The following is a 21,283-nucleotide window of genomic DNA, read 5'->3' as shown; positions in this document are numbered from 1 at the left end:
ATTAAGGATGGTGATCGCTCGAAAGTTCTCACACTCCAGCTTGTCGCCTTTCTTGTAGATGGGGCATATAACCCCTTCTTTCCACTCCTCCGGTAGCTGTTCAGTTTCTCAAATTCTGACTATCAATTTATGCAGACAAGTGGCTAGCTTTTCCGGGCCCATCTTGATGAGCTCAGCTCCGATACCATCCTTACCAGCTGCTTTATTGGTCTTTAGCTGTTGAATGGCATCCTCAACTGCCCTCAAGGTGGGGGCTGGTTGGCTTCCATCGTCCGCTGAACTGACGTAGTCATCTCCTCCGCTGCCTCGACTTTCACTGCCTGTACTCTCAGCGCCATTCAGATGTTCCTCGTAGTGCTGCTTCCACCTTTCGATCACCACACGTTCGTCCGTCAAGATGCTCCCATCCTTATCCCGGCACATTTCGGCTCGCGGCACGAAGCCTTTGCGGGATGCGTTGAGCTTCTGGTAGAACTTGCGTGTTTCTTGAGAACGGCACAGCTGTTCCATCTCCTCGCACTCCGCTTCTTCCAGGCGGCGTTTCTTCCTCTGAAAAAGGCGAGTCTGTTGTCTCCGCTTCCGTCTATAACGTTCCACGTTCTGCCGGGTACCTTGCTGCAGCGCGACCGCCCGCGCTGCGTCCTTCTCCTCCAGAATCTGTCTGCACTCTTCGTCGAACCAATCATTCCGTCGACTTCGTTCCATACACCCGACGTTCTTCTCCGCTGCGTCGTTAATGGCTGCTTTAACTGTATTCCAGCAGTCCTCAAGAGGGGCACCATCGAGCTCACCCTCTTCCGGCAACGCTGCCTCGAGATGCTGTGCGTATGCAGTGGCGACATCAGGTTGCTTCAGTCACTCTAGGTTGTACCGCGGCGGTCGTCGGTACCGAACATTGTTGATGACGGATAGTTTTGGGCGCAGTTTAACCATCACCAGATAGTGGTCAGAGTCGATGTTAGCGCCACGATATGTCCTGACGTCGATAATGTCGGAGAAGTTTCGTCCATCAATCAGGACGGGGTCGATTTGTGATTCTGTCTGCAGTGGTGATCTCCAGGTGTACCGATACGGAAGGCTGTGTTGGAAGTAGGTGCTGCGAATGGCCATATTCTTGGAGGCAGCGAAATCAATTAGTCGTAGGCCGTTTTCGTTCGTCAGCCGGTGAGCGCTGAACTTTCCAATAGTCGGTCTAAACTACTCCTCTTGTCCAACCTGAGCGATCAAATCTCCTATGATGATTTTGACGTCGTGGCTTGGGCAGCTGTCGTACTCACGTTCCAGCTGCGCGTAGAATGCGTCCTCATGTGTGTTGCTGTTCCCAGCTCATGTGTGTTGCCGCAGCTCTGGTAGATGGTATGATTACCTCTAAACGTTCGCTCCATTTATCCCTTCCAATAAACCTTCTGCAGCTCTACGATGCCGAATCCACGGTCCTTGAGTACATCGGCGAGTATGCGTGTGCTCCCGATGAAGTTGAGAGATTTGCAGTTCCACGAACCGAGTTTCCAATCGCTAGTCCCTTTTCGTCGCAGTGGTCTTCGCCGATGGTTCCGGTCCGTACTCTCTTGTTGATTGTTCGTCGCGTGAGTTTTTTTTTTTTGCTAGCTTGTAGGGCCTGACACCAAACCCCCTAAATTTCCGGTGGACCATGGTGCACAGTTTCACTTAGAGGTAGGTAAGCTGATGGAGAAATTTATTCGATTGTCGAGGGAAATACCTGGAAGGAAGAAAAATCCAGAAAGAATAATGGTTTAAAAAAGTGTTTTGTACTATGCCGGGTCTCCAGTTAGCCTTGCGGGTAAAAGCGTAGATTGCCAATCCGGAGATGGCTAGTTCTTTTTTCGATCCAGTCAAGGATGCTTTCGTTTGGAAAACATTATCGACTTCCTGGGCATAGTGTATATATCGTGATTGCCTTACAATGGCATAGAAAAACTTGTAATTACTAAATGAGGAAATTTTATATAAAAAAATCACTAAAAAATACATAAAAAATACCAAGTCGAAAAGCAGGTCTAGTTCCAGTTAGAATGTAGCGTCATTGAAGGAAAAGAAGGCTACTTTTAGCAACGCCCGGTGAGAACTCAATATGTTTATGAAGTCGCTTCAATTAAAATAGAAACCACCGGTGGAAAGATGGGGTGCTATCCTAAAATAGCACTCGAGAGGGAGAGCTATAATGAGAATAGCGATGAGAACTCCCGTGGAGGTGCTCTTAGGCGTTGCTCGAATACTCATTCCCTGTACACGGATATTCAAATTTTCAACTGAAAACTTTTTTTTACATAGAACGCATCCCCGTTTAAAAAAAAATCGGGTATATTAAATAGCTTAATATAGCGGTTATCAACCTTGAGTACCGTGGATAATCAAATTTCGGACACACTCAAACTTCGGACGCCTCAATTCGTATGGGAAATTTTCTGAAATATTTCATCGAAATGTTTCGTCAAGCTGGATCGGATGGACTAATAGTTTTAGCTTTTAGTATAGTAACATTATAATAAGACTTGTTAAAACAATGCGATGAAATGATCAAAAGACAGTCTGAGCTGTCAGTTAGAATTGTTTTCAATTATTCTTCCCGGTACTGAGTAATCAGGTGTCCGAAGTTTGAATCCTCGTGTCCGAAATATGAATCCAACCCCGCCGGTGTCCGAGGTTTGAATCGAACACAAGCCGGACATTTTCATAAATTGCAAACGTTATTCGCAATATATTGCTCATATTAAATACATAGTTCAAAGATGAATACTATACTTAGTGATTGCAATGGTGATTTGAACGTTGTGATTTGATATGTGAGTAAACAGGATGATTGTATATCAGAAAGTGCTTAAGGGTCCGAAGTTTGAGTTTGCACGGTATATGTAGGGGAAATGGTTCCCAAACCCCCGGTCTTTCTCATAGATTGTGCTGTTGGGGAATAAGTCTGTATTGTCAGTTGAACGCTACCATTTGACTACGGGAGAATTGGTTTTTGTACTACAGGAGATATCAGTAAAACGTATTTTAACGTGAATTGTGAAATATAACGGAAAGTTATCCTTATTGCTCATTGCCTTGGATACATTGCATACTACTTAGGTGAGATCATATGTAGTGTGCCGTTGAACGGTGCGTTTTATTAAAGACGGGATGCCCCAATACCGACCTACATTTTACTCACGCTTTACTTGTTCAACGCAAGCACCTGACAGATCGGTACCTGCTTCTATAGAGACAGCGGCTTGGAATGAAGTGATTAAAATTCATTTACAAATATTACGGCCGTTTGAAATAATGGTCGTTTGGCATATTTGTTATTAGACCTTTGAACTGATTTGACATTGGTGACTAGCTTTTGTTTTCCATGTTAGGGATTGCAGAAAAACTTGACCATTGTGCATTTCTCCCTTTTATTAGGAAATGGATTCTTATTTTCTCATGCGTAATGAAAATTATTTTCTAAAAAGGCGCTATTCTAAAACGCTCATACACACAGACATTACTTCTAATCATCGATCTTAATCTATTAGTGTATAACTATATTTAAACTGAACAAATGTCTGACTTAACAAAAGGGGTGATATCTGCCCTCCCCTTCATCTGAACATATGCTTGAATTGAAATAAGGAGTCATATCTTTTGTCTGCTACTAGGCAACCCCGATCAAGAATGCATAACAAAATTATAACAAGGGGAGTTATTTATTTCAGAAAAATAATGTAACAAAATGTGTTATAAAATTGGCTGGTTAGTTGTTAAAATAACAAAAATTATATCAAAATTCCCTCTAGCCGTAACATAATTATATCAGAGGTTGTTACCTTCATTTCAACATTATAACAACCGTTGATATGATAATGAGGTACAAAAATCTACTTTCATGGTAATTGCCTACATCACGTATAAAAATGTGGTACGCTACAACGCCGGATTTGCATCCATAATGTAGGCAATTAACTTTGTACTAGCTATTCACATCGAACATTGATTCAAGTTATACTGGAGGTGATTACCTCCGCTTCTTTCCAATATCAAAAAATGTAGGCAATTATTTTGTGTAAATATACATATCTAATGTTGTTATAATTTTGATATGAAATAAAACTGGCCGAAGACACATTTTTATCGAATTATCTAATTATAACACACGTTGTTTTAAATAACAACCATTGATAGAATTGAGTTACAATTTTGTTATGTATTCCTGATCGGGACTGCATCCTTCGAAAAAAAGGATCATATTTGCCTTTGCCTTAAGCCGAGCAATTACCTAAATTGAAAGTAGCATATCTTGCGAAACCATGATTACAGCCAAAGGTAAAAAAAGTCTTCTGTCGCTGATTCTGAGCGCATTTTTCTACGTTTTGACAAACAACGTTTAGGAAAATTACCAGAACGAAGCAGCGGTAGCCTTGATATTTCTGCTAGTAATGTTGGTTTGCCTAAACGAGCTCAGAATCGTTGGAAGAATGCTTTTAAATCGTATGTTATAGAAGATATCCTGTCTTCTCATCTGCCCTTAAAGAAGGGATCAAATCTCCCCTAGCCCCAAACCGAGCAAATGCCTGATTTGAAAGAAAGAGTCATATCCTCTCTTGCCTGCTGCCGGGAAAATGAATCCTTTGAAAGAAGGCATCATATCTTCCTTTACCTTAAACCGACTAAATGCCTGAATTGAATGAAGGAACTACATCGTTTTTCGGGTATACCCCGTTAGGCATAAGTACGTTAGACATAAGGACGTTAGGCATAAGTACGATTGGCATAATGGACGTTAGGCATAACGGGCGTGTAGTATTCAGAGTAAGTGGCTAATGATTTTAGTTTGTATAACTGATTCTAGACTATGAATTGATTCTGCCGTTGCGGATAGCACGTCAAACATAAGCAATCATATATGCCAATTTCGTGAAATCACATATTTCGCGTGCCCCAATTTACCGTACAATGTGGCAAGTTTCACATTAGACTTGATTCGAACTCTCAATGTTGCATATGGGTCATTCCATACCAAGTGACCGAACCACTTGTAATCGACTTACACCGATTTTTATCAAATTTTGTGGATTTGTTTATCTACCGATTATATGTAAAAATCCAAATTTATTTGATGATTGGACAACCCCTCGGCAAATGCGAGCACCCCCCGTTTTTGACGATTTGTAAAAACCATATTTTTGAACGACTCATATCTCGGACAGTTTTAAAGCTACAAATAACTTCTTTTTATGCATTTTGAAGAGAATTCTTCAAACTTTTTGATAAAAATATCGATTTTCAGTAGAATTAGATATTCACTATGTTATTGTGGAAAAATAGTGTATGAAAAAGGCAAATCATTATGTAAATGATACTTGTACGTACAGAAGCAGAGGGTAAGTGATTTGTGACTATTTGTGACAAGTGGGTGGTAAGAGGGTCGAAAATGGCAAAGAACGTTGGATGCTATTTTCAAACGAATTTTGTAATTATACACAAGGCAGAAGAAAATTTTAATGTCAATACTAGTCGACTAGAGGAGAATTATCCACGAAAAGTTTTTATCTTACTACCACGGCAATTAAACTTACACTTCACAGCACGCAAATGAGATTTGACGACAGCCATGAGCTCTCAGTCACTCACCAAGGAATCGAAAATTGTCAACTGTGTATGTATATTATCAAAATATGAAAATAGTAGACCAAAAACAAACATCCTAAAAATGGTCTTCTTTGAGATAATGATTTTATTATCTGTATTTTGAAAACAAATGGATAATATTTGCTATTAATTTTTTTTGTATTTATTGCATTTTTAACTGCTAGAGAATTCAGATTTTCTTAAACCATGTGACATATTGCGTTAAAGGTTGACCCTACGGATGCCGAAAAACGTTGCAGAAGAAGGATCTTTGCTGGAACGACGACCAAAATTGTTAATTCTGCCAGCACTGCCAAACTACGTGTACCAATCATTCAACTGAGCGTTATTTCAAATTTTTTAATCTTTAAGGGCAAATTGTAGTTATTCGGAATAATTTTTAAAGGAAAATTTCGGAAAGAGAAATGATTTTGCCATCTAACAACCACAGTTTGCCAGTAAGTGCTGGCAGAAACATTGATTTTTTGCATATGATTTCAATAATCAATCTTCGAAGCGTTGTAATATTTCCAGCAATGCTTATTCTTCAGCAAACTCTTTCGGCATCTTTCAGACTATATGGTAACGTATTAAGTCAGATGATTGAATTAACGATAAAATAAAGTCTCTAGGAGCAAAAATGGAGAAAAAAATCCATGCTAGTCTTTATATAAATTCCAATCGCGATGCGGAAAGTGGGGGAGCAACCAATCGAGCTGTGTATGTGTGTATGTGTCAATGCGAATGTGTGTGTATGTTCGAAAATTAGTAAAAATATTCAATGTTCACAGTGAAAAAAGGACTTTTCATGTTTAAAATCCTGTATCTCAAGATCGGAACATAATACCTCGGGGTTTCAAGCGTTTCCAATGTAAAAATGGCCAAAGAACACGTTGGTGAGGTCATATTTTAAATCAAAATATACTCATCGGGTAAAAAATGCATTTTCGAACAAAACTTTAAAATTGTTCATTTGGCAACACTGCATAAATATTTTTTAATAAATTCTTTGAAAAATCTTCTTTCGAATGGTTACCTTAGATTGATTATAGACTTCACAGTTCCAGAGATATTAACAAATCAAAATGATGGGTTTCATACATTTGTCCGAAAAGGGGGATGGTCGTATTAATCGTGGGGAGGTCCAATCACTACGAAATTTTGGATTTTGGGGTATAACCCATACATAAACAATCGGTCAAAATTTCATTTAATTCTAAGAAAGTCGATTGCACGTTTGCATTTTTTCTCGGTCACTTCATATGGAATGACCCATATGCATTAATACTGATCTCTATCATGAAAAAATGTAAACATTGCCCTCATGAAACTTTACTCTCCATTTGAACACGGGTAAAAAAATGACGGATGACGTCATGATGCAATGGTTCATTGCTGTCGCCGCAATGTGAGATGGTGTTGGTAGAGCCATTGGGTTGAATTGCAACGACGAAGATTGCACCGTCGTCAGTTTGTTGTCGAATTTAAAAACGAACAGTCGCGCCGCTCTTCAATTGCGGATTCCATTCAGCCGTTTTCGGCTGGAATATGACAGGGCGTGAGGCATAATGTACGTTAGGCATAATGGACGTTAGGCATAAAATGGCCCAAAGAACAGCCTATGACATAAAGAAGGCAGAAGTATGCCAAACGTCCATTAAGGACTGTTCATTAAAGAAAGTGGACACCTGTTTTTCAAAGGAACATGTTTATTTTGGAACAAATTTATACGGTTGCTTTATATAAATGATAATCAACATGCATGTGAACGAATTCACGTGATTTTGAATATTTACTTTTCTTTTCTGAAGAATGCTCGGACTTTTCTCTTGACAGCTCCCATTAGATTCTGCACAACATCTTCCGTAACTTTTCATTGTACGCAGACCAAATTTTCTTGAAGCAGTCAACAGAGCTTGCTTCTCTCCCATCTACCTTAGGATGCCGCGTAATTATTGCCCAGTATTTTTCGATAGGACACAGTTCAGGACAGTTTGGTGGATTTAGGCATTTTTCGACAAAATCGACTTTTTCCTACTTCAGCATCTCCAACGTAGCAAAAACGCAGTGAGCCGATGCCGATGGATGATGATGATGATGATGATGGTCCCGCCACATACCCCTACAAAGGTTTGAGCTAGACGATTTATCTTTAAGATAATTAATTGAATTTGATATAACAATTTAATCAGATTTGTAAAAAAACAAAAACGATCTGATTACCATCACAGATATGAATTACATAACTTTCCATTACTATCCAGCAAAAAATGTAAATTAAGAAAAAACTGTTGTTTTCATCTACAGATTCTCATAAGCATCGGTAGTGATACTTCGAGTTTATACTAAAATGCAAAACTTGTGATACCTCTCGCACAGATTTCAAAAGTTCCACCAAGAATCGCGTTTCATGTTTATACAAGCCCACTTAACGTTTGTCACTCATAAGCATCAATAAAATTAATAATCTAAGTCGTCAACAAAACTAAAACTTGTGTTACCGTTCCGTCGATATCAAAAGTTTCGGTATCAACCACGGGAACAAAACTCTACCAGATAGCCCATTACTAATCCGAAGAATCATTCAAACAGTTGAAAATGCGCAAGTCTGTACATAAATTTAATAAAAATCATTCATATCTGCTTTGCGCGCGCGAGACTCAAACTTTTGTAGACTTACACAAAAAAAGGTTAAATTACAATTACGTCAATATATATAAAATCCATCATCATCATCGAGGCGAACAAAGTAGTTTATCAGTGCCTCAATAAATAAAAAAAAAAATTGTCCAAACAAACAATCCGTAGGTCAAACTTCGTCAAGATACAAAATTATTGAATTATAAAAAGTCAACTACGTAGCTGCTTAAAAGGCTGCTTTTACGTGTGAAACACAAAGTCTCTTAAACTGTGATAATGCAGTTGCACGTTTGATATGTGTAGGCATCGAATTGAAATAATGCTCCATGCAAAAAGAACGGTGTTCTTATATCTTCCGCGTTTCTAGTGTTATATCTATGAATGTCACTTCCTCTTTCAATTCGATCACTCAAATATCGAGGCAGCAATCCGTTAATTACTTTAAAAATGAACACCATTGTCAAATACACAATTCTTTGCTTCACCGAGAGCCACTGCAAAGCATCCAACAAAAAAGTTGAGGAAGTGAATCTGCTACATCTCAAAATCAAACGCATAATCTTATTTTGCAAACGCTGCAATCTCGATATTTGTGTCTGATTTGCTAAAAACAAAATGGAAGGACAAAAGTCCAAGTGAGGAGAGATGATTGATTTGTACAACTGTATTTTACTAGCAATATTTAATTCGTTTTTCAGTCGACAGAGGATTCCATACTTCTTGGCTATTTTCTTGATGACATTGTCAATATGTTGGTCAAATTTCAATTTATCATCAATAATCACGCCAAGATATTTAATTTCCCGTACGCGATCAAGTGTCTCGTCATCAATGTTCACTGATGTCGTAACCGAACTTCGGCTGGTAATAAAATTTACCAACCGAGCGAAAAACCAGATACGTGCTATCGCACTAAAAATCGCTAATAGAATGAATCACAAATTCTTTTGTTGCAACTCCAATCCTAGATGTTGCTCGGTAGTCGGCTTCCGACTCGAAGCCGAAAGAAACTCTTCTCCCCTTCCCGTTCCTTTACTCGATCAACATACACGAATGAAATTCAATTTCCTTTCACTCACTCACAACCTTGCAATCTCTCGTTTGTTTAGAGTTCGGCACCTGCTCAGCCGGACCAATATTTTTTCCTACACGCCGAGAGCCCCGTGTTAGAAACCCTTTTCTCGCCCGATCATCAATTTCTTCGCCTTCATTATTACCATGATGATGATGATAATAACCATCCATGCACCGAAATAATTTCTATAACCATTTTTTCTTTTATTCACGTCGAGTCTCTAATCTACTACAATATCCGCCACCTGTACTCTATTAGTGGCATCTTGGTGTCCTTTTTGTAGTATTGCAAAATTATATCTGTTATGTTCAGGGCATAATCTAAATATTGTATTACTCACGACTGTTCATTAAAACCCTTTTTGTTTTGCTTTCAAGAAAAAATACAGTACGAATTAATATTTCAACCTCAATTTAATCCAAATTCAATATATTCTAATGTTCACCCCTGCATAATACAAATCAATCATGATGCCCATTGACCATTGTATCAAAACCAATCCAGAACGTAATCTCAAATCCTCGCACTGCTTTCTCGCACTCATCGAATGGGAGATTCAGTTATTCTTTCTTTTCTGATTCCGATTCAAATTCAATCCAATCTGATCCAGAATAAATCGTTATTGAATTAAAACCTAAACTAAATTCAATCCAAGGCTGACTCCAAAGCTGAGCCAAGTCGAAATCCTGTCTGAATGCAAACCAATTTCATTCTCAATCCCTACGGCGAATCTATTTTAAATTGAGTTTCAAACATCATCAGCATTATTCAAAAAATTTACGTAACTCAGATTCATACCAAAAATCAAATATATAGTGTTCAAACCAATGTGGGCTTTCTCGCCGTGTGATTAGTGTCAACAGGCACTCAACCGCATTGTGCTGTGGAATGGGCGTTTGATTCCTACCTTAGTCGCAAAAAAAATTACTTGTGAAACAAGTTTTATCAGTGCTAATGAGCATTGCATGCTGGTGCCTTCTCTAGTTAGATACATTTCTCAGGGTACATTTTAAAGAGCGGAATACCCTCTAGAATAACCGCGAGCTGTCAATCATGTTTATGTATACTCATGCTAAAAAGCAAAATGCCGTCTAAAAGCATTAAACGTACAATGTTCTTTTTATTTGTTTAACTAGCTTTATGTACCCGGCCTTGCTCGGAATTGCCAGTTTGGTTCGCAGTTTTTTTTTTTTCACAATCGGAAAATGATAAAACCAATTGGTCAACAGGGTAATTGTGTTTACTTACTCGTGGGTTTGAATAGCCATATTCCGAGCAAACGTCTATTTCTAAAGAAGGAAAAACCTCAACCGATGCATTATTCCGGGCAAACGCATATTTTTAAAGAAGGGATCACACCCACCATTGCCTTATTCCGGGCAAATGCCTACATTTAAAGAAGCAGTCACATCCACTATTCAGAAGGAAACACATTATTCATTGCTTTTCACTGGGCAAACCATGATTGCGATGAAGGGTAACAATAACCATTATTGCTTATACCCAAATGCATGCTTTCTATGAAAGATTTTACTGATGCTGTTCATAATTATCCCAAATGCCTTCATGTCGAATGACATGTTAATGGCCAGCTTCATTCAGGGAAATGTCATATTCTTGGATATGTGTATCGGGAAGTATCGTTTTCGGGAAATATCATTTTCATTCGTTTCATTCGTCGGGTCTGCTCATTTTTCGGAGAATGTTATTATCGGGAAAATGTTATTGTCGAGGTCTTGGTATTTTTGAGGAATTCGGGCAATTTGTTTTCGGAACATTGTACAATGTCAAAGAACCTCGGATGAACTAAATAAGACGGATTTTAAATTAAGACGTTTTCTAAACAATAGCAACCCCAATAACCTCCCGAATTCCAAAAGTCCCTCCCAGCCTGTCTATAATAGTTTCCTTTGTGTAGAGAATACGTGTTTACAAAATGAAAATAAAATGACCTACCCCTACACACTTAAATCTCAAATTTTACCTCGGTAATGTTTTTTTTACCGATTTTATCCTGTAAAACTTAATTTAAACCGAAAGCTCAGTAAACATATCAGAATTAACCGATCTTTGTAATGTGTAAATTACCGAATAACTCGGTATTTATCAAATTTTTCAATTCTGTCAAACAATTATACTGAGCACTCGGTAAAAATAATAAATTTTACTGAGCTTACGGTAGTTTATTAACCGACTTCTCAGTTTCCGAAAGACCTTCGTGACGCCTGATGTACCGCCATATTAGTCCTCTGAAAAATGAAATTAGTTTTCCTTGAGGAAGTGTGTTGCGCACGTTTCACGTTTTATTTGCAATGGAAATGGAAATAATCGAGTTGCTGTTAATGTTAAGGTAAGAAAAAACATAAAATTCCCAGCCAACGGAAAAATTATCGTAGTTTAAAAATTGCAGGAAATCGACAGCATCCGCTGAGAACGGCCCGTTTTTTCTTCAGAGAAAGGGCTGAGGAAGTCGGCAGTTGAGATTCAGATGTTTAAAAGCTCTGCGAATGTAACTCCCCATAATTCCCTCTTAGTATTGGAAATTATTAATGAAATATGTTACAATAGAAATTACTTTTGTTTTTCTTTTTTCCGCTAAAACAAAAAGGATGCGAAATTACATTCTGTTCGGTAATTTGTATTACAGAAGCCCGTATTTTTTTACAGATCAACCTGTATTTCTTTACCGAGTGCTCGGAAATATTTGACATTTCGTTATCGAGTATGCAGAACTGAGAACTCGGTAAATTGTTGAACTTTTTACAGAACTGACTACCGAGAGCTCAGCTGTTGGGAAATCGGTAATTCATTTACTGAGCCCGTTAAAAAAATTAAATGTGTATCAACTCAAATCGTTTCCTTAGGACAGACAATATTTGAAACAAATTTGGTTCAAATTGGTCATGGGGTTCAAGACTTACATTGAGTTGATCGATTGCTAAGCAATACCCCTCCTCCCATATCTTCCCTCTTTTCCAAAGAGTATTCCCGACCACACTATCGTCGCCTCCTTAACTTGAAGAATATGTGTTCCAAATTTGGTTGAAATCGGCCAAGGGGTTCAGAAGTTATACTGAGTTGATAGATAACTAAGCAATACCCCTCCCCGCACACCCTCCCCCTTTTTCCGAAGAGCATGCAATCGTCGTCTCCTTAAGACAAAGAATGTGTGTTCCAAATTTGGTTGAAATCGGTCAAGGGGTTCAGAAGATACACTGAGTTGATCGATAACTTAGCAATACCCCTCCCCCCACACCCTCCCCCTTTTCCAAAGAGCATCCTCAACCACACTATCGTCGTCTTCTTAACATGAAGAATGTGTGTTCCAAATTTGGTTGAAATCGGCCAAGGGGTTTAAAAAGTACACTGAGTTGATCAATAACTAAGCAATACCCCTCCCCCCACACCCTCCCCCTTTTCTAAACAGCATGCTTTGCCCTCCCATTGTCGTCTCCTTAAGATAAAGAATGTGTGTTCCAAATTTGGTTGAAATCGGCCAAGGGGTTTAAAAAGTACACTGAGTTGATCAATAACTAAGCAATACCCCTCCCCCCACACCCTCCCCCTTTTCCAAAGAGCATCCCTAACCCCCCCTATCGTCGTCTCCTTAAGATAAAGAATGTGTGTTCCAAATTTGGTTGAAATCGGTCAATGGGTTCAGAAGTTATGCTGGAACATACATACAAACATACATACAAACATACAAACATTGAGTTTTATATATATATAGATAGATAGATATAGATATAGATTCAACTCAAATTCAACTAAAGACTAATGCAGTTCAAACATAATTCCAGTCCAATCTAATGCAAAACAAATTCGATTCTCCTATGCAATTTCATTTCAAAATCATCTCAAATTCATTCCAATACAGAATGAAGTCCAATCTAAACTTATTTCGAATTCCAATGAAACAATTAAAACTGAATCCAATTCAATCCAATCTAACCCAATCTATCCAAATCCAATTCGATTCTAGTCTAAATAGACTCAAAAACCAATCTAAGATTTATTTCAATTTAAATTAATCCACTTCCGATCCAATTCAAAACCCTTTTTCAACTTCATATCCATTCAAATATAGAATCCTAGCCCTCCTTTATGTTTTTCGCTTTTCGGTCAGGAATCCAAATGATCCTCCTTCGACCTAGAACCGTATTGCTTTACATTTCAAATGAAGTCGTCATGACCCATTCAAATTGAGGAGTATTCACGTTTCTCTATTATCCATCTCAAACGAAATTAAATCCAATCTCAATCCAAATTCAATTTAAAATAAAATTATATCTAGTTCAAATTTAAACCAATCTACTCCAAATCAAAACCGAATCAAGTCAGAATCTAGTTTAATTCCAGATCATTTTGTTTTCAATCTTGACTCTATATCCGATTCCATCGAATTGAAAGCTTAGCAAAAATCAGTTCAAATCACTGATTCCCAATTCAACTAAAATGTTTTTTAATCCAATTCAAATACAATTAAATTCCAATTTAAATGCAAACCAACTTTGTCTGAATTCAATCTGCAACCAATACATGTTAAACAAATTTCAAATCTAATTCAATGACAATTCCGATTGAATTAAAAATTCTTCCACATCCATACTTTTTCTCAAATCTCAGTTCATTCAGGAATTCTTATGTTGCTATTTTTCTAGAGTCCAATTACTCTATATTCCATATGGATTCCTCATGCTCCATTGCAATACCCGTTTCAGCAAGGAATCCACATGTTCCTTTTTTCGACCTAGAATCCAATTGCTCTAGGTTCCAACATTCTTCTTTTTTTCCATGAGGAATCCAAATGTTCCTCTTTCGACCTAGAGTCCAAATGCTCTAGGTTCCACATGGAGTCCACATGCTCCATTCCAACTCTCTTTTTAGCAAGGAATCCACACGTTCCTTTTTGACCTAGAGTCCAATTGCTCTAGGTTCCAACATTCTTCTCTTTTCAATGAGGAATCCCAATGTTCCTTTTTCGACCTAGAGTCCAAATGCTCTAGGTTCCACATGGAGTCCACCTGCTCCATTCCAATTCTCTTTTCAATCAGGAATCCACATGTTCCTCGCTTCATCTAGCTACCAATCATTTAATTTCAAAATAAATTAACTGAAAGATAAAATACAAACCTATTTCAATTTATGTGTCACTCACTTCGTATCCACCTGCTTGCAAATTCAACCAATATTATCCATTATTCCTTCAAAACGTTTCAATAATTTTCGTGATACATCACGTATTCACTATAGAAAAGCTAAACGCGCGAGAGCATCCACTGCGCCAATTGTCGTAACCGAACTTCGGCTGGTAATAAAATTTACCAACCGAGCGAAAAACCAGATACGTGCTATCGCACTAAAAATCGCTAATAGAATGAATCACAAATTCTTTTGTTGCAACTCCAATCCTAGATGTTGCTCGGTAGTCGGCTTCCGACTCGAAGCCGAAAGAAACTCTTCTCCCCTTCCCGTTCCTTTACTCGATCAACATACACGAATGAAATTCAATTTCCTTTCACTCACTCACAACCTCGCAATCTCTCGTTTGTTTAGAGTTCGGCACCTACTCGGCCGTACCAATATTTTTTCCTATACGCCGAGAGCCCCGTGTAAAATAAAACCCTTTTCTCGCCCGATTATCAATTTCTTCGCCTTCATCATTACCATGATGATGATGATGATAATAACCATCCATACACCGGAATAATTTCTATAACCATTTTTTTCTTTTATTCACGTCGAGTCTCTAATCTACTACAACTGAGACATTATCTATTGAACGATTTCGCGAAATAATCATATACTTTGTTTTACTAATATTCAATTTCAACTGTTTGTACTTCAACCATCTACTTAAAGAATGCAAGTCTTCATTCAAGCGTTCAATCGCATCTTCTAAGTCTCTAGCTGCAATGAATAACACAGTATCATCTGCGAATAAGTTTATATCACAAAAACGTAAAACCCGTCGCATGTCATTTATATACATAATAAACAAAAGGGGCCCCAATACACTTCCCTGTGGCACTCCGAGGGTGTTCTCCACGGGATTAGATACAGAATCATTAAAAGCAGTCCGTTGAGTTCTGTCAGACAAATAGCTTTTAAACCAATTGTATGCAGAACCCGAAATTCCAAAGCGCTCTATAGTTTTCAACAAAAAGGGCCTAGAAATTGTCTCAAAAGCGCGTTTCAGATCCAAGAACACAGCAACAATCGTATCTTTACGCTCTATGCTTTCTTTCCATTTAGCTAATACCAAGTTCAAAGCGGTTTCGCAGGAGTGACCCTCCCGGTATCCCGATTGTTCCGGTATTAACAAGCTATTACTATTTAAATACATAAGTAGCTGGCCTTTCACAACAAGTTCTAAAATTTTCTCTACTGTGTGCAACATGTTGATGGGACGAAACTCTTCGGCTTTAATCGTTCCAGCAACTTTTGAATTGGAATCACTAACGATTCCTTCCAAACTTGCAGCACGTGCCCAGTTTGCAATGATTCATTTATCAGGTCCAGCAGGTTGTGTCCGATGACATGAAAGCAATCTTGTATAATTTTAGCATTAACATTATCAATACCAGCCGTTTTTCCTAAATTAAAACAAATCGTTTCAAGTTCTTGAAATGTTATGGGGTGAAAACTTTCAAATCTCAAGTTACTGTTGACTGGTTGTTTTATTTCGTCAGGTTCATCCACTAACTCGATAGATCGGTTAATGGTTGAAACACTGTCGACAAAATAATCATTAAATTTAGACGCAATTACTTCTTCTGACTCTTCTAATGTGCCATTAAAAGTTATGGATCGCGGTTTACAAGAACTAGGTTTTAACAAAGATTTTAATATTTTCCATAACTCTTTGCTGTTGTTTTGATGCTGATAAATTTTCCTCTGAATATATTCGCATCGAGTATGCTTTAAACATTGCGAATATTTATTCCGCGCAACCTGGTACCTATTCCAATGATTTTCATTATTACTTTTACGAAATTTTTTATACAACTTATCTCTTTTGCGTTTAAGACGCAAAAGATCTAGATTGTACCAGCTGTTTGAATTTTTCAAAGTTACTAACTTCTGTTCAACTAATTGATTGGTACAGGATTTTAAAACGTCCGTGATAACAGCTGCTCTTTGATCTAAATTACCAGTATTTTCTCGAAAATCCATGTTTGTTTCGATAAGGCTCGTAATTGCTTGTTTCGAATATTTTCGCCAGCACTTAAGTTTTACCAAATCGTTATTATTACTACTGTCATCTGTAATGCTAATGACTAGTGTTTCATGATCGGTTACTTTTAAATCACAACTCGTAACACTAGTGACAGAATCAAAGTTAGAGTAAACATGATCAATCAAAGTTCTACTGTGCCGAGAAATACGCGTATACTCATTTACTTTTTGTTTTAAATTAAAAAAGTCAACTAATCGCTTCAAATGATTCGAATTTGAATCGTCACACCAATTGATATTAAAATCGCCAGCAATAACATTTAATTTACTAGGATCCATAAACGACTCTAACCAGTTTTCAAAATTTCCAAAAATGCTGGTCATTAGCACTGGGAGAGTGATATAAAATACCGTAATTACCCAACTTCATGCCACGTACAACTGCAATGCCTAAGAACCAATTGCCATCGCAAACTTCGTTCAATTGAAGCTTGAACTGAACTGATTCTTTGACATAAATAGCAACTCCGCCGGTGTGTCTCGAATGTGATAGACAAGCAGCAACACTATATCCCGGAATACTATATTGATCAAATGCTTCTATGTTAACAATATGAGTTTCAGATAGAAATACTAAAAGTGGACGTTTATCTTCTACAATCTTACGTAGTGCAACGTAGTTTGTAGACAAACCAGCAATATTCAAATACAAAATATCTAAATTATTCACATTTCTACTGGAACTTGGTTGCTATTCATTGAAACGTAAGCTGCTCTTTTTACGATCAAATAACCTTTTATAAACTTTACACTCAGTACTAAATGCTCCGTGGTTTGCGTCCAAATTCATTTTACGTTCTTTATTCATTTTCAAACAATTGATACATTTCAAAGCAGTTGACGTGCAATCAGATGTTTTGTGACCTTCACTGCACTTAGAGCACGCAATACTATTCTTGCATTCCGTACTCATGTGCCCAAATTCTCCACATTGGAAGCATCTTAGAACACTAACTTCAGGAACTACAAGGCACCGATCAAACCTTATATTCACTTTCTTTGCGGTCAACAAGCAACTATGAGTATCCTTATCGACTTCAATCACAACATTGTGTTTGTTGTACTTGAAACGTGGATTTTCGTACGTCCTGATAACCTTTACTTCATTTATAGCGATGTCTTCATTTTGATTTTTTTAAATCTCGATGAAGTCATCGGAGGATAATTTATCGCACATGCCCATCACTTTAAGCCTTGGCACCGAAGTGGAACAACAGCATTGTAGCTTTCACCCAGATCACTTTGAATGCCATCTTTCACAACATTTACATTGTATCCTGTTGCACACTCAGCAATAATAGAGCCGTCTTTCCCGTTTCTAAAGTTACTGATTTTGTGTGTTTTTGGGTCTAATTTATCGTTCAAAAATTTCCGAGTATCATCACTACTCTGATTGGACTCTTTCGGTTTTATCACAATAACCGAACGAGCCTTACGTTTTGTTTCCGCTTCCTTTGTCACAGCGATTTTATTAATACTTTTATCTTTATTCCCAGCATTACGTTTTACTACATCCGCGAAACTAAATTTTTTACTCGATACATTTTCTGACACCTCGCTGGTGTCGTCTTGAACCTTGCGTTTTTTTTGGTCTGGGAGTATGACCAGGCTCCGTAGCCATGCGGGATGTACCATGCATTACATTCATTGCATCTAAACTTTTATTCGCATTAAATTGGGAAAATGAAGATTTCATATTTTGCATTTCCTGACCAACAGATTTTTGGAAGCCACTAATAGCCTCGACCAAAACGCTATTCAAATTCAAAGCCAATTGGATCCATATGCTTTCGGTAGATGGTTAGAAGTCGTTTTTTGATACATTATTTTCTTCAGTTTTCATCGTTGTTTGTGAAATACGGAGTCGCAGGAGCAAATTGCTTGCCATACCAAAACATCTTCCCAATTTTTTTCGGTTCGGATATATCGCACGTCATCAGGCACATCTGTCCTCTGTTCAGCGTTGAAAAAATGTGGCCCTGGAAGTGTACTGAAGTCCAATTTGACGTATATCTCGTCGTCCATCAAAATGCACTGTACCATTTGTGCAGAATTAATCTGCGAGTTGATAAACTGATCCGACCTATCGTTCGGAATTTCTAAGGTTTTTCCAAATTGTTCAGGTGTGCTGCAAAAGTAAACAATTTCTTTACACACAGAGCGAAAATTACCAATTTTTCGTTAAGTTTTAACCTTAAACCATTCATAAAAAGGTGTCCACTTACTTTAATGAACAGTCCTTATGCCTATCGTATTTATGTCTAAGGTCCTTATGCCTAACGTCCTTATGCCTAACGTCGTGGATTCTCGTTTTTCACCTTGTGTCTGTTTATTTACCTTACTTCAAACCAAGAAAATGCAATAATTGATGGAAGAAATCATATATTTGCCTTATACTGGGAAATGCGTCCTTTGAAGATGGATGCGTATACGTTTTGGACTTATACAGGACAAACTGTGCTTTTAGAAAGTTGCTTGAGTATATTCCTGAAAAATTTGCCTAATTGAATTTTATTGCCTTTTTTGTGTAATTTTGTTTTTTTTGATAATCAACATGATCGAGCCGCCAGGTCCGAGAATGCCGGAAATCGGAGGAACTTGCTATCCGTTCCTCAGAACGGCACACAGAAACCAACAGGTTCAAGAATAACAACAAAAAAGAACAATAATATTTTTTCTCCTTGAACATTGTACTTAATTGTACAGTAATCTTTCTCTCTATTTCCTCTCTTCCAGTGCCAATTCTCCCGGACTACTTGAGTCACTACTACTCCCAATCGAACACATCGTTCAGCATTCCGAAAAGTGTTATCTACAAAAACTTTGACCTGCACTATGTACCCAAACTAATCGGGGCCAGCACCGGCAATGTGTCTCTGAAGAGCTTCACCGGATCCACCATCCCGCAGGAATCACTTGAGTCGGAAAACCGATCCATCGGAATCCTCCTGGCCGTGAAGGCTTTGGTGCAACTGTTCTTCAACCCTATTGTTGGGAACATTTCCTCGAAGCTCGGCTACAGCATTCCGATCGCTTTCGGAACGTTCTGTCTATTTTTGGCATCGGTTATTTTCGCCTTCGGACAGTCATACGCATCGTTGTTTGTGGCGCGAGCCATCCACGGGGTGGGGTCGGCATGTGTTTGCGTTTGCGGTATGAGCCTGGTGGCGCAGCTGTTTACGGAACCGGACAAGCGCTCCAGAATCATGGGAACGATACTGGGCAGCATTGCTGTCGGAGTGCTGGTCGGATACCCGTTCGGAGGAATTGCTTACGACATCGTGGGGAAGGCAGCACCGTTTCACATTTTGACCGTTATGTGCATGATGGTACTGGTGGTGCAAATGATAAGCCTAGATTTCTCCTATCGTCATCAATCGTCGTCGGTGGTTGCAGACGAGGGCCACTCCCGGTGGATTCCTCTATTGACCGATCGCTTGATTCTGGTGATCATTGGTGCAATTTGGATTTCAACATCTGCCATGTCCATCCTGGAACCTTGTTTGCCGTTGTGGATGATTAGCGTTCTGCATCCGAAGAAGTGGCAGCTCGGGACAGTGTTCATCCCGGATTCTATCGGATATTGGATCGGAACGAATTTCTTCGGAGGAATTGCATACAAAATCGGTCAGATAAAAATTGCGATAATTTCTCTCACCGTAGTAGGAGCGTCCTGCATTATAATACCCTCAGCTTCGTCTGTTTTTGGACTACTATTGCCGCATTTCAGCTTGGGATTGGGAATCGGTGTACTGGATGCAGCATTAGTACCTCTACTGGCAACGATAGTGGACAGTCAATGTGAAAGCGACAACGAAAGCGATATATGTGACTAGATGTTTAGGTATCTGACTTGAACGTTTTATAATTCGTTTCCATTTTCAGGTGAATCATCCCCAAATTATGGAGCTGTTTACGCCATACAACAAATTGCAGTAAGCCTCGCGTACTCCCTGGCACCTATTCTTGGAGGAGAACTGGTTCCGTGGATTGGGTTTCCATGGCTTATGCGTGTTATGGGACTACTAAATCTCGCGTATGGACCTTTTCTGGTTTATTCGGGAATTCGTGAAAACGTGAGATGTATGCTACAAAAACGAACCGAGCTGCCCCTGGCGTCGGTGGAATTTGCGCATGCCAATGCAGAAGGAAGCTACAAGCGGCTTTATAACTCTACAGATTAATGCTAAGAGCGAGGACTGGCAAATGTGAAGGAAGGATGGTTTACTACTTGATGTAGCATACGTTACTGAATGTTGCGGCGAAGGAAACTAATGGTTACAACCTAGTATAGTGATTAAAAAGTATTCGAGTAAAACAGTGAATAATACAAAATTAATTTTCTCGGTTTTATTTCTACCCTTTCCATGCACTAAGCATTGGGAAAGGCAAGTAAGGTACAACGGGGCAAGTTGAAATGCGGGGTAAGTTAAAACGGAAGCTGTAATTAAGACCGGAAATGACCGAATGCCCTGATTAGTTTTGACGTAGGACTACGTCTGTCTTTTCTATATTGGAGTACGCTTTACGACTGTGGAAATCGAAAACCGTCACGTAAATATGATAGACTTTGAACGTTAATATCTTAGCCGTTTCTAGATGGATTTCTATTTTTTCTGGACCATTCGCATGTATCGCACAGAAATCAAAATCAAGCAATTTGCAGATTTGGATCTAAATCTTCAGTTCGAACCAGATTTCACGCAGAGCGGACAA

At 38.5% G+C, this 21,283-nt stretch overlaps 1 protein-coding gene across 1 annotated transcript in view; it reads left to right on the top strand.

Moving 5' to 3' along the window:
* Window positions 1-20,884, top strand: part of LOC134205284 (synaptic vesicular amine transporter-like) — a 37,629-nt gene extending 16,745 nt beyond the window's left edge. The window contains exons 2-3 of the mRNA XM_062680411.1: window positions 19,304-20,395; window positions 20,453-20,884. Coding sequence (XP_062536395.1) covers window positions 19,304-20,395; window positions 20,453-20,751 — 1,391 coding nt within the window. The 3' untranslated portion in view covers window positions 20,752-20,884. The remainder of the gene's footprint in view (window positions 1-19,303; window positions 20,396-20,452) is intronic.
* The last annotated feature ends 399 nt before the right edge of the window (window positions 20,885-21,283 follow it).

This window comes from Armigeres subalbatus, chromosome 1 (genome assembly GCF_024139115.2).
Source record: "Armigeres subalbatus isolate Guangzhou_Male chromosome 1, GZ_Asu_2, whole genome shotgun sequence".
In the NCBI taxonomy this organism is placed as follows: domain Eukaryota; kingdom Metazoa; phylum Arthropoda; class Insecta; order Diptera; family Culicidae; genus Armigeres; species Armigeres subalbatus.
Note: the sequence above shows the minus strand (reverse complement) of the source record. Positions and strands in the feature narration are given on the sequence as shown.